Source organism: Barbatula barbatula (assembly GCF_947034865.1).
Source record: "Barbatula barbatula genome assembly, chromosome: 16".
In the NCBI taxonomy this organism is placed as follows: domain Eukaryota; kingdom Metazoa; phylum Chordata; class Actinopteri; order Cypriniformes; family Nemacheilidae; genus Barbatula; species Barbatula barbatula.
Genome location: NC_136779.1, coordinates 11,988,975 through 12,004,110, shown reverse-complemented (window position 1 = coordinate 12,004,110; position 15,136 = coordinate 11,988,975). Strand labels below are relative to the sequence as shown.

The 15,136-nt window shown below is 36.4% G+C and overlaps 1 protein-coding gene across 1 annotated transcript; it reads left to right on the top strand.

Moving 5' to 3' along the window:
* Positions 1–218: 218 nt before the first annotated feature.
* Positions 219–4,100, top strand: tmem130 (transmembrane protein 130). Its single transcript, XM_079476624.1, has 8 exons — positions 219–434; positions 514–596; positions 682–853; positions 944–1,086; positions 1,186–1,270; positions 1,999–2,201; positions 2,651–2,769; positions 3,371–4,100. The coding sequence occupies exons 1-8, from the start codon at positions 412–414 to the stop codon at positions 3,518–3,520; spliced, it is 978 nt and encodes a 325-aa protein (XP_079332750.1). The 5' UTR covers positions 219–411; the 3' UTR covers positions 3,521–4,100.
* The last annotated feature ends 11,036 nt before the right edge of the window (positions 4,101–15,136 follow it).

Genomic DNA, 15,136 nt, shown 5'->3' with positions numbered 1-15,136 from the left:
ACTAGAAATAAAACCAAAAGATGTTTACATCTTCATAAACCGTCTTCTTTATAGGCTACATGAACAAAATATACATTTGTCAAGACATCAACATCACATATATTTATATTATATATGTATATATGTGAAATGGTATGCTTTACTTTTTGTACAAAGTCTCTGACGTTTGAGTGGAATTGGTGGATTTGTTACATTTCTGCATGAATTATATTCTCTAGCAACACAATACACCTCCTTTATGTAAGAACAAGAATGCACGTGGATGCGATTTCAAGCCTTTACCAAAGAGTGTGAAAAGACATAAATGTTGAGCTCTGTTGTAAGTCACAAGTCGCCGTCTATACCCATTTGAAGAGCCATGCTGAAGGGTCCACACGAACTGGTAAAATACAGCTTATAGTTCAGAGAAAAATGAACATGGGTCCCCATTATAGGTAATCAGTTTAGTTTTCAGTTCTTGTATTCATACAGAACGTGGAATATTTCAATCATCTCCACATATATTTCCTTCAGGATCTGGAGTCTTCTGCTTCACACGTTTCTCTCACTCGTCTCTCTTGCTGTTGGCATACCCGACAACTTAATCCATTCATCCGGTAAGATGACTAGTCCTCTAATGTCTTCTGGCTTGCCCGTCACCTTGGTGTTTATTTTTGCCACGTTGTTTCTATTCTGCCACAGGAGATGTGACAGGAAAGATCACCTTCAATCAGATAGAGGGGAATTACACATATTTGCGGGACAGTGGGGCTCTGGCCTCATCCGTACCCACCCTGGTTACCTTTGATCTCTTTGACCTAAGGCGTAACTTTCGCTCTGTGGTTTTCAAATACACATGGGACTTTGGCAACGGGTAATCTATGTCCTAGCCATTGTTTCACTTACTTAACTCATTTATACTAACCTTAACCTAAACCTTTAACTATACTGTCATTGATTTTAGGGAAGTGTTTGAAGGCCCAGAGCCTTTTGTGCAGTGTAGCTACACCACACCTGGGAATTACACATTTAAATTGAGGATTGGAGCCACCATACCCAAACAATCCAGAATTACCGGGCTGTACTCTATAGATTTGACTGTGTTAGGTGGGTGCAACATCACTATCACTTGTCATCAGTAATTTTATTTAAATCGGTACAAAGTACTTATAGTGTTAACATTTCAAGTCTCCTTTTGTTTTGTAGATGCCATACAAAGCATTGAATTGAGAGGACCATTGAGTTATAACGTGGACCAAAGTAATAGTCTGTCCTTTCATGTTGGAGGAAGGTAAAAACATTTAAACTATCTCAACTGGTAACATTATTCATTTTTTTTATTCTTTTTTCCCAGAGTTGTTTATTATGGGCCAATGATGTATAAGGATTTTCAACATGCCAATTAAAAAAACGATTGCGGTTATTCTAACATTAAGAATGTGGTGTACACATAAAAGCAGAATACAATTTTTTATTTGGTTATTTTGTTGTTTTTCAATTTATGAATTGGCCATTGCCTTAAAAAATGTCATGTGGTGCGACCGTGATTCATCTTAAATGTAATTAATTTCCTTGACATGCTTCACATTTTTTTTACAAATCTTAACATTTTAAAGTGCTTAGAAATGAAGTATTAGTTAAGTAATCATCTCATATTTTTCTTCTACGATTTTGTCTGAAATGAACAAAATGAACAAACTTATTTTTCCTGAAAATCACATATAACTTATACAATTGTACATTTGAACACACTTAATGTGTTACTTTCGACACACGTTGTATTCATTTCTAACACAGGTTATGTACACATTGATGTGTTGTCCTTAAGTTAACACACAGCTGCTTTTAAGAGTTAAAGCATACTGTTTCAGAGATTAATATTTCAGCCACAAAAAAATGATATATTTTATTTTTAATTTAACACAATTATTGATATTATTGGTCGCACCACATGAGAAGTGGTGGTTATATGTCATTGACTCTTAATATATTTTGCTTTTTTTCTATAATGCATTGAAGTCCTCCGGTTTGGTTCTGCTGGAGAGTTTTGCCTGATTGTCAATCACCCAGTCCAATGTCCTGCGAGTCAGTCAGGTTTTACGAAAACATCATCAATCTGAACTTCACCTTCATATCGGTTGGAAAGCATTGCTTAGAAATAAGTGTCAGAAATAATATCAGCAAGCTTCAGACGTCCTACAACATCCACGTGCAGGACAGCCGTAAGTATATCAAATTCATTTTTTGCGTTTGTATAAACAGTATGTGGAGAGTTGTCAGTACTGATTGTAGGCATGTTGTTAAACAAAGGGAAAACTATTGAAATTTGAAGCAAAACTGCATGCTGAGTTGTGCATCTGATAAATTAATTTATCTGCATTTCTTGGGAATTAAACCCATGACCTGCTAGCGTCATGCTGTACCAGCTGAGCTACAGAAGAAGTGGCCTCAGTGCCAAAGAATTGTAATTTGACAGCAGCAGTTTTATATCTGATTCATTATTCATACTGCATGCTGCTGCACAACAAACATGTTTGAATTACCCAGCAGAGCACTTCTTACATCTTCAGACAGATTTTTGACTTTGATTTTATTTATTAGTTTTATTTCAAATTAAATAATGTTGGTTATTTCTGTGTAAGCTTACGTGTAAATCATTATTTTTCCTCAGCTGTGAATCACCTCATCTTTATTTTGCCCTGCGCTGCAGTGATTTTTGCTACTCTCATATTCATCTCTGTCTCGGTGTGTTGTCCACTGCAGGAATCGGGTTTAGTATGTAAGCCACTGGTGAGTGATTGCGAAATAATTGTATTTATTGTCTTTATGTATATCTGGATTGCACCATTCAGGTTTGTCCACTAGAGACTGATATACACCAGAAAGTTTCATGAGGATTCAGCCCTTTGGATTTACAGCCTTTTTATTAGATAATATAATTTTAAATCAATGTAAGTGTTGGGCCACTAGTGAGAATGGTTCTTTTAAGCATTTTTCTAATATGATATTTGATCACATATCCTATCAACATAACAAGTAAAAGGTTGAATTGAAAAACATGTTTGATACATTTAGCCTACTTTTGCTTTAAAGGGATATTTCACCTAGAAATTCTGTCATCATTTACTCGCCCTCTTGTTATTTCAAACCTGCATGACTTTCTTTCTTCTGCAGAACACAAAAGAAGATATTTTGAATATATTCAATAGAAGTGAATGGGTGCCCCTGTTATTCAGAAACCAACATTTGTGAAAATATCTTCTTTTGAATCTTTGGGTGAACTGTCCCTTCAATGACAAGAGTGATTTGTTTAAATACGTTGAGAATGTTTAAATGTTATGTCCTTCTAGGGAAGCATGAATATTACACATATTTGTCTTTTTTGTATCAGGTATCAGATATGCTGAGCGATGATGCTGTCACAGACATTGAGATGCATGCCTCCCCCTTGAAGGATAATTGTCAATTGCAAACATCTTCCAGAGGAAATGAATCACAGCCCCTTCTTCATCAACAAGGGACAAACAGTCAACCCTGTTAATTCCATATGGTCGATATGTAGTATTTTTTTTAATGAGATTTCATTGTATTATCTTGCTTTGTTAAATAGCCATTCACATTCATCAATTAATAGTGTCTGATCTGTATGACTTTGTTGGTAACCATTCGAAATTGGCCCTTATTGACTTGAAAAAAAACACTGACACATTTCTCACAATATCTTATGTTGTGTTCCGCAGAGAAAATGGTCATACGGGTTTTAAACGGCACGAGAGTAATAAAATGACATAATTATGTATTTTTGTGTGAACTATCTCTTTAAGAACAAGACAGAAGTGGCCAGTCTTGAATCAAGTACACATAATGTGCACTCACTAATGTTTCTTCCTGACCTTCATGTTTTTCCTTTATTTTACACTTAAGTGGGTTTTAAGGTTGCACTCCAAAACTCTTTGAAAGGGTAGAGGTTGTTAATGAGGCTGTTGCAATTCAAACTTGTTTTTTGAATATTCCAAGTTACATTTTTAAGCACTGCTGTATAGAAAGATCATATGTCTTTGCTAGTGATTATGAGTTCCTACTGAAAGCTCTTTCTACTCGAATAAATGAATCTGACCTGTATATTCGTGCTGTGATGCTCAATGACATTTGCCATCTGCACTGTGAGGTTCAGGAAGAGAAGTATTACATCACCACAAGGGACTAAAAACACCTCTCTGGGTTAAATGCTATTTATGTGTAATGTATCATACTTCTGGTAATAATTGTGCCATTCAGCTCAACAGTAGTCGAGGAATTCCTCTTGTCCTTGGAAGTGTGGAAGTAGTTGTATAGTGTGCATGTAAAAGGGCAATGTTTCCTTTAAAAAAATCCAGCTTTTTCAGACAAATTAGTTAAACAATATTATTATTACTATCTTGGAAAATGTATTTAGGGACATTTTAGGTAACTTAAAGGGACACTTCACATAAAAATGGGGATGAAATATTAATGCTTTCAAGCTTGTTTGTAATGTCTTAACATTTATATTGGATCTGGAATCTATAGCCTAGAAGTATGATTCAAAGCAAGTATTTAGACCACTTCGTTTAAGGCATAGTTCACTTTAAGAACAACGGCGGTACCCATGGACTTGTGTGGGTTTTGTGTATATACAATAGAAATGAAGGGGAATTGCCCTAATTTTAATTCCTTAAATCAATACAGTTCTTATAACAGGTCATTGCTAAATCTTAGCCGAATGACTACAGTTGTAAGGGCAGAACCCTATGTTCTCCGACGTATAATCTAAAATTGTTCCGGACCTTTTGTCCTTTTAGAGAGATGATCTCTTGTCCAACCAATCACGGAAGGATGTCTTAACTAAGTAATGATGCAGTTTAGTTGACTCTGTTAGCAGGTCGGGCTGTGGAACTGCTTGAGAGTGCTGAAGCTGATTTCTGCTGGCAAAACTACAAACTATTTTTGTTCAGTAAATTTTATTCTATTAATTATATTCTTTATAGTCTTCTTTCATCATAACTGGTCCACGGGTCTTTTACTGGAAATCCCCAACAAGATCTGCACCAAAATACGATGCTTTTATGTCTCTTAAAACTTTTTTATTCACGGTTGCATATGGTTATAAGCAAGCTCAGTGGGATACTAAATTGTGTTTGTGGGTTTCTTATATGTAGGCTATGTTTATTGTATTTACGTTCAACTATGTTGTTTTTTATACAGTACTTTGGCCAATAGCTGTTGATTTTAAATGTGCTCTATAAATAAATATGAATGACCAACCGACCGACCGACTGACTAACTGTTTGTGCTCTAGCAAGCAATTTAGAAGGTCTTTTAATGAACACTTCAAAACATGATCACAGCAACTTTAGAGCCGAATGCTTGCCTGAATGCCATTGGCATTGTGGCTTGTAATACGTGTCGCTCTGGCAACTCGATCAAAAGCTCCAATCTATCATGAAGTATGTGCCAAACTCTAGAAACAGTGGTGTGACAAACATTAAACCTGAAAGACAAATCCTTTAGAGGAAGGTTTAGTCTCAACCTCATTAAAACAAAAATAAAAAAAATTAGCTGTTGAAATTGGAAAGCACAGACAAATGACCACATGCTCACACAGCTGGAAAACCTGCATTAACACCAAGAAGTTGGGCAGTCCAGTGTAAAACTTTGTCATGTCTCCATGGAAAGAGTCTTAGCTAAACTGTGTGTCCGGTACTTTAGTCCTAAGGTCATGCATCTCTTTTTTGGTTTGCTTAAGAACATCTTCCATCCTCTCAATGCCATCCATGGTTAGGTCTGCTGACATCCTGCATAAAATGTGACAGTGGGCACAGAGGGTTACTTATTGAAATCACTCAACTAATTGCTGCTATGTCATCTACTTTGTTAACATTCTTTCAAAATTGTAAGTAATGTAGTCCAGTTTATTTTCAGGATTATATTTCTATACACTACACATTGTTTAAACACAAATGTGAATTTACAGAGTGTTTAACTATTCTATTGTGTAAGCCAAATTAAACTTTTAAATGTATGATTTTGTTGTCAGAATCCCATATGCCTTACACAACAATATCGGAAACGAAACTATTAATCCAGTTATTTCACCTTGTTGAGAAGGTATAAGAAGTATAAAAGACTGAGGAGGTCCCTCAGATATTTTTATTTGAGTAAAACATATAATGACAAATGTGATTAAATTCATGCAATGGATATGGTACATTTCGTGCATTAATTATTTGCAATAATTTGAAATAAAGTTTGTTTATGGGCTAGTTGTCATGTGTCACGAAATGGTTTTGGACAGAACCCAGATGCAGGCAGACGAAGGTATAACAAAAAACTTTATTAAATAAAATACCCGCAATGGGGAAAACCAGCACAAAGAAAACACTTTCAAAACAAACACTAGAAAACAAAGTCTCTAGAAAAGTGAAAATAATAAGTTTACAAACTGTAAACAGGAACAACAGGTCATCCAATAGCGTGAGCGCAAAACATCTAGTGCTACAACTAACATAAACCATAGACATAAGACTATAGATATAGATATATGATAAAGACAATAGATAAAGCACCAACACTGAACAGAGCGAAACTGAGACTATATAAAGGGAGACACTAACGAGGAGTGATTACATGGGGAGAGTGGTGACAGGTGATTGGAATGAAACCATAATGAGTGAAACAACTACCAGGTGATGGGAATAAAACCCTAACGAAGGTGAAACACAAAACAGACGATGGGAATGAAACCCTAATGACATTACAGGAGATAGGAGGGTGGGGCTGAGAGACATAACAGGAAGACACGTGGCATCACGTAACAACATAAAGCCACATGTCTCCACACATAACACAACAGAAACCCGAAAGACGTGGCAATGTCATGACTCTGCCCAGGGAGCTTGAAAGCTCGAGACAGGAAGGACAGAGTGCTAACATCATGTCTCTTTAAATTTAAACGCCCCCCCCCCTGTCTAAAGGACATCATTGACATGATTGCTTGATTTGCGTGTAAATGGTGTAAGTTCCTGTGACAAACACATCAATTTTTGTTTTCAGCCAAAGGGATCAACGCCTCCTCTGGATAGGAGCTTTCGTCACCATCATTTAGCAGAAAAACAAGCCTCTCGTTGGCGTGCAGCAGAGGGATAACGGATGTTAGACATTATCGTTAATAGTGTTGTCAATATGGATATTTCTCTTAAACAAATGCATTGATTTGCTTCAGAAGACCTTTAAGACCACAGAGCCGTGTCGAGCCGTTCTTTGATCGATGGATGCACTTTTTGGAGAGAAATTGCCCCCCATTCACTCCCTTCCTACCGCTTGGAAGTAAAAGGATACATGGTTTTATAACTCCGACTGCATTTTTCTTCAAGAAGAAAGTCATATTGACTTAGGATGCCTCAAGGTTGAGTCAAACATGGACATTTTGATTCATGGCTGATGTATTGCTTTAAGGTTTATGATTATTGATGTCCAGTTCTGCGTGTGAACTTCCTTTTTGAACTTCAGGTTTTCTCCGAAGAGGAGCTGCAGAAGTTTCTCCAGAAGATGAGAGAATCCTCACTGATCCTGCTGGATAAAGGGTTGGATCCACTTGCACTGAAAAAAATAACTTGTAGGATTTACTTAATTTTTTTATCGCAAGTTTTTGCATTCACTTTTGTAAAGTAAATTTTACTCTTGAAACTAAGTAAAAGTTATTTTGAAATTGTGAATAAATCTAAATTCTTTTTTTAGCTGTATATAATAAGAAGGTTGTGTAAATCTAACTTGATTATTTTAAGTAAAATCTACTCAAAATTTCAAATTAAATTTAAAAAAAAAAACTGAGTAAATCTAACTTATTTTCTTGACCTGTATGTTATAAGAAAGTTATGAAACTAAAAATTGATTTGTTTTGTTGCTGATAACAAAAATAATAATTGGACTCAACTGTATCAAAAAGTATTTAATAAATGCTTTATTTAATTAAATACCATTGCAGCATTTAGTAAAATTTACAAAAAAATTAGCAAAAACATAAAAAAATTACAAACAAACAACATCAAGAATGTTTTCTATAGCATAATCATGTAACCAATTAAATCAATCTGAATACTGTAAGTATAAGCATCAACACTGGTGGCTATTATAATGCTTCAAAAGTTGCAAACGTTTTGATGCATCTAAAGGACGTGTTTTGCAAGGCTACCTCAGGCAAAAAGAAAATTTAAGGTTACAAATTGATTCCTGAATTCCACGTAATACAGTCTTCCAATCTTATGTGTACAACTGACAGCTCTCTATCAATCTTCAGTCCTTTTGAACTCCTCCCCCTCAATTTCCTGCAATTAGACAAAAAATATTGAGTACACCATATTGTCCTTGCATACATACACACAAAATTAAACCGTAACTATAAATAAAGAGAATACATGTGAACTACTATTGACCTCTTTATTATATAGTTTAGTTTTTTTAACCCCAATCAATACTTTCCCTTAAGGCAAGAAAATTAGACTTCATATCATAGCAGGTTATTTTTGCAGTATATAAAAAGACGTATGCAAGATCATTTAATAGCTAAAGTATATTAATAATAGATAATCCGTGCAAGAATTAATACACGAGTATACATAAACATGTAAAGAGGCATATCTGTGCAGATTACAGAACTTCAGATGTGCTAGAAGTTTCAAACTAGGCCTATGTCTCTCTGCACTTTCTATTTTAAAACGTTTACTTCCAGCATTTTAAATGGCGTGGTCAATTGCTTAGTTTTATTCACAGGGCAGCTAAAACTCTGCAAACCAACGATGTGCGTTGTGTACCAATGCACGGCAACGTAAACGTACCCTATATGTGAAGAAACATTTTGTTGCTGCGGTCGGCCAAGGACTATTTATTCCAGCGGAAGGATCGCCATTAGTTATTTTACTAACTGAGAAAGCAAAGAAGGAGTTGCAGGCACAACGCGAAGCGCGAAAAGCCCTTCAAACATGATTTATTCACCATACAACAGAGCCTCTCATAACTTATTTGCTTATTTTAATGCTCCTTACCTGATCAAATGAATTACTGGATGATCGATCAGACGCTGTGGAGGCCGTAGCCTTGTTTTAAATGCGAGCGGAAACAGTTAAGCAGCGCAGTCAAGTTCAGAAACATGTCAGAATATCCCTACACGCGGGTTATTGCGCAAGCCACACCGAATTAACATTAATCGGTTAAACAGCATCACCTAGCCTAGCACACCCAAGTACCGGTAATAAGGAGCGAGAGGACGCGGAAGATAAAATGTCACACATAAAAGTTAGCCTATCGTCAATTTTCGTATTAAAAAATACAAATGTGACGCAAAATATAACGTTACTGTTGCTCATCACTGCTGTTGTTCATTCAGTTGTCCGAGTGAAAATAAAGAAATAATTGTGAAAAACATTGTCGAATACTTATATGTCGAAAAAGACAACCTGTCTAGAAATACACGACAACCTAAATTAGGCTACTGAACGCTGCAAAACAGTTCTAAAATACAGTGACATGGGCCCTAACATTACCTAAACATATATGAACGAGAAATAATAATAAATATATACTATAAAACATTTAGAAGACAATTAACTTTAAACATACCTGCTTGTGTGGATGATATCCGCTTCCTCAGAAACGTTCCCTCATAAACGACCCCTGAAATGGCGGGAGTTACGCGCATGCGCATTGATGAATCCTTAGCCAATACTCTTCTGTAATATATCTGTCTAGAAAATATCGAACTAAATATAACAAAATAATTTGCCATTCACTCGTCTGACCAAAAATGTTAAAGTACATCGAAAAATATTTCGAAATGACACCATTTTGGTTTGTCCAGGTGCGCTGAACTCTACAACGTTTTTTTACGTTCTTATAAATACTTGAGTAATCAGTGTTAATGCAACAAACATTACATCTTAGTATTTATTTATCTTAATCAATACATGCACGACATAAACACCATTGTAGGTTTTACTCAACATTTTAAAGTTCACACATCAACTAACTTTTTTTATGTAGAAATACTTTAGTTTTTTAAATAAAGTTTACTACCCCAAAAAATCATTTTTATCAGTGTGGATATGAAATACAGCCATAGACAGTGTATGTTTTTTGTTTTCTTGTGATTCTGTTGTCCACAATCCCATTCGGAGGTAATTGAATAAAAAATGTGTGTTTTTAAGTAACAGTGTGGTTTGGTTAATGCTACCAGACGGCTGTTTTAGATCTGTTTCTGTAAGTCGGTCTGTCAGGTTTTAAAGACAACTTGTGTTTTTCTGCATATAAAAAAAGATGTTGGTAAGATACTCTTTCATATAAAGGAGGGGTGGCCCTGCTTGTCTAAAATCTGGGTCAGTAGTTGAATGGAAATAATTGTTTACATTTGATAAATAGGTTTATAATATATGTAGGATAAAGTAACTTGTATAAAAATATTATTAGCACTATTAGTACTATGAGTATTACTCCAATTTATTGATGCCAGGCCTCTACTCTTGACAATATACAGTAACTGATGTTTGTGCTTTTTTCTCTTATGTTTTCACATCTTGATAAGGAAAGTAGTAGATAGGAAACTCTGACATGCTTTATGCACACTATAAGTTTTTTTATTGAATGACTGAATGCCGTTTGAGAGAGGGGGATGCAAATTTGCTGAATCTTTTTATAGAACTTTTCACATGCTGCTTCACAAATCCAGTGCAGAGGCAGATGATGTTTTCCACAGGTCTGGTATCTCCAGGTCAGGCCGTAGGGATCCGAGGCACCTTATTTGCGTCACACATTCGGATATGGCCCATAGCGGCTCAAGCTCCATAAAGGAAGCAACATTGTCCCAAAATCACTCTGGACGATGAAACATCTGACTTGATGTTGATGGACATCAAGGTGCTTTGCTCGGGCTCTTGTAAGCGAAGTTACGTGGAGTTCCGGGCGATGAAACATCTGACTTGATGTTGATGGACATCAAGGTGCTTTGCTCGGGCTCTTGTAAGCGAAGTTACGTGGAGTTCCGGGCGATGAAACATCTGACTTGATGTTGATAGACATCAAGGTGCTTTGCTCGGGCTCTTGTAAGCTAAGTTACATGGAGTTCGGGGCGATGAAACATCTGACTTGATGTTGATAGACATCAAGGTGCTTTGCTCGGGCTCTTGTAAGCGAAGTTACGTGGAGTTCCGGGCGATGAAACATCTGACTTGATGTTGATAGACATCAAGGTGCTTTGCTCGGGCTCTTGTAAGCGAAGTTACGTGGAGTTCCGGGCGATGAAACATCTGACTTGATGTTGATAGACATCAAGGTGCTTTGCTCGGGCTCTTGTAAGCGAAGTTACATGGAGTTCCGGGCGATGAAACATCTGACTTGATGTTGATGGACATCAAGGTGTTTTGCTCGGGCTCTTGTAAGCGAAGTTACGTGGAGTTTCGGGCGATGAAACATCTGACATGATGTTGGTGGATCCGTGTTAAATCGTGTTCCTCCACTGCTGTCTGTCCAATCCATTAGACAGGTTCTCGGGCTCTTGCGAACTAAGGTACATCTTAAAATCCCTCCTGACGTTGAACCAGTTGATCTGATCGTGGTGGACATCACGGTGCTTCTGTATATATAGTTACGGGGTCTCGAAATCGCTCTGGGTCTCGAAATCGCTCTGGACGATGAAGCATTTGAGTTGCTGGTGGTGGACGTCAAGCTATTCTTCCATGTGGCTCCACTGCTGTCTGTCCAATCCATGGGCTCTTCAATATCACAGCCGAGGTTGGGCACAGGAGTGGGGAACGTCTGCTGCCGCTCGACCTTCGCCTCCAAGCGCATCTTTTCGGTCTCGGGCTCAGCGTAAAGCTTTGAGCGGCACAAAGACGCGCTGAACGCTCTCTTCCTCGAACCCATTTTCCATTTGAGCAAGAAAAACAAAGTACAAACAACCAGAGAAAAGCAAAACGCTGCCATCTCGTAGCTACTCTCACAACCTTCTGCGCGTCTTTCAGTGAGTGATCCGCTGATGTCATAATGGTGTTTTCAGATTCATATAGACACAACCACTGAGAGCGCGTCTTGGCATTCGAAGCGCGTGAAAACAAATCACGTGAAGCTTTCGGATGAGAATAACATTAATGTTGTTCGACAGGAACATGTTAAATGATCTTACCTTGATAAAAACGCTCCTATTACCCTCAACAGTTTGTCTAATGTCGAATTCTGGGGCCGGTTGCATAAATCTGAGACTCGGACCCCTGGCTAACTTTTCGTTAAGATCTTTGTTGTCATGGAAACCAATAAACGGTCAACTGCTGGATTCAAAAAGTGGTCTGACTTTATTTTTTTAGCAATTATTTTGTATAAATCGACAATGAAAAGAGGTCGTTTTTAAACACCAATAAAACCCACTGGAGGTCTTTAATGAAAAAGAAATGCTGGGAGATTTTTCTGCTAAATGCGTAAATGTAGCATAAAACATGTTTGTATAGTGACCACAATCTCTTTGGGTCAATAAAATTACAGGTTATTCTCGATTTCTTCATCTATTCACATGTTGTTAAAATACATTTGATTACGTGCAATATGTGCAGAAATAGCTTGAGTCAGCCTATTTAATGTGTTTTATGTGTAAATCGATTCACAAATGTTATGTTGACGACAGATCGTTTACAGCATCATTTAGTCGCGACGAAATAATTTATTATCTATTAACATATGTAACATTGGCCTAATGTTTTGGGCAGCGACACTGTCGCCAAATCTGTCGCCAAGTGAAATATGTGACCAAATAACATCACGCTCGTATATTCGTGGTTGTTTTTTTAATGGATAATTACAATTAAAAGCTCTCAGATTCAGTACATTATTCATTTATAAATGTTTGTCTCTCTTTCTATACATAAAAGCAATACATATATATATATACAACAAATACAAAAAAAATATATATATATATATATATATATTATATATATATAATACCTTGTCAATTTTACAGAGCATTATATATATAGCCTATCTATATATAGGTTGTTATAAAATGCATGTTTTCATGTCAATAATTACTTTTAGTTTATATAAACCTTCCTGCTGTTTAATTATTAAAGGTGTTGTTCTGTATTTGAAAAGTTCTTTTTTTGCAATTAAACTCCTAATTTGTTGTTGTCGCTCCCGTTATAAAATAAAAGTTAAATTCGGGTGTGATGCGTTTTTCTTCCAGCAGATGGCGAGCAGGAGAAGTGATGTGACGTTGCGTGTCCCCAGTTCGGAGCGAACGACCGAGAGTCTCTTTCATGAAAAAGATGATGGATATATTTTCTCCCAAGAGTCTCAGACCCTCCAAAATCATCCTGCTGGCTCTGAGTTTCTGAGGCTTTGTTGTATTTACTACTCTGTTTCTGTAGAACAACACTATAGGCACATATCAGCATGAATATTTTCCCAAACAAACATTAAGATGCTACATTTTGCAGAACACTAAACTTACTTTGGATTGAAAAACACATTGATTGGTACCCCTAGAAAATCTTATGAGTAAAAAATCTCTCAAGTATATTCCCGTTTATATTTACATTTTCTTAGCACACCAAGGTGACTAGAAACAATGTTGTCCAGTCGTGACTTCTTGTTGCACAAGAGAATAAATATGAAGTCACACAAAACCCAAATTCTCTTTATTCATCACAGTTCTGATGCGCAGCAAAACATTATTGAGCTACACAAATGATCTTTAAGGAAATGGTTAAAACAATAATTATCAAGAAGTTTTAATCAACTGAAAATATTGCAAATCTGCCTGAAACAGGATGTGTGTCTGTATTGTCTTTGTACGCAATTACTACTATTAGTTTGTCGTCTGATGTAACTGACTGTTGTTTACCTCAAAGGGATTGTTCACCCAAAAATGAAAATTTTGTCATGGTTTACCCGCCCTCAAATTGTTCCAAACCTGTATAAATTCTGCTCAACACAAAGGAAGATATTTGGAAGAATGTTGGTAACCAAACAGATCTCATCCGCCATTTACTGCCACAGTAGGGAAAATAAATACTGTGGAAGTCAGTGGGGGAAGAGATCTATAGGTTGATTTGGTTACATGGAAAAGATGACAACATTACAATTTTTGGGTGAACTGTCACTTTAAGTCAACATCCAGTCATAGTTATTTCCAAATGTACATCCAGTAACATGTATTTAAGGAACATATTGTTTATTATGAGTAAATGATTATATATAATTATTAGTGTTAGGTAAGATTTCATTTTCTCTGTCAGAATTAAGAACGCTGGATGGTTTTGTTACATTTTTATTTGTTTGAATTATTTACATAAATAAAAATGGCAGAATCTGTACGAATCAGACCTGGTTGAGTCCGGTGGTCCGGGACACTGAAGAGACACGGGCAGCCCGCAGAAAGAGTTCACACAAAAAAGTAGCATGTATCCTTACCAAGAACGTTATAATTCAAAAGTACAAGAAATTGTCAAACTTTGGAATGCAACAGAAATATACCTAAAGCACAGAACCAACAGAATGGGTGAAACCTACAAAAGCTGGTCCCATTTTACTGATTCAAAAACTGTAGTGGAAATCTGTGTTATTGTACTGAAAATATTAAAATCACAGTGCTAAAGATGCTTCATTTTTAATATGCAAAATATACTTTCTTGTTTATTAGTTTATTTTTAATTGGATTTTAAGGTGTAATAATGAAGTATTGGAGCAATATATCTATCAATGCTATATTTAATTTATAATTTAAAAATAAGGGTAATTTTGTGGTGTTTCTTAGCTGCCTGCTCAGTCCCTCTGGCACAGGATGGCAGTCCTGGGACGAGCACAACCCCAGCCAGACCACTGCTGCGCCAGACACCTGGATCACTGCTCAAACAAGCATGAGAGTTCAGAGCAGTGCTCCAATTGAAGGGGGGCTGGGGGATCCGGGATTCCCCATAAGGCATTAGGGAGCCCCCATAAGGAGTCTAAAAGACTTATTTCAGTAAAAATGATATGGTCAAATGTGGTTAAATTCATGCAATGGATATGGAATATTTTAGTGAATTAATTATTTACAATAATTTATATTAAGTTTGTTTATGGGCTAGTTGTCATGTATATGAATTCTAAATGCCCTGCCCCA

Excerpts from the sequence above, each read along its gene's own strand:
- tmem130 (XM_079476624.1), top strand. The coding sequence starts at position 412 with ATGAACATGGGTCCCCATTATAG. Across the intron at positions 597-681 it reads CAACTTAATCCATTCATCCG|GAGATGTGACAGGAAAGATC; the intron begins GTAAGATGACTA and ends ATTCTGCCACAG. Across the intron at positions 2,202-2,650 it reads CATCCACGTGCAGGACAGCC|CTGTGAATCACCTCATCTTT; the intron begins GTAAGTATATCA and ends ATTTTTCCTCAG.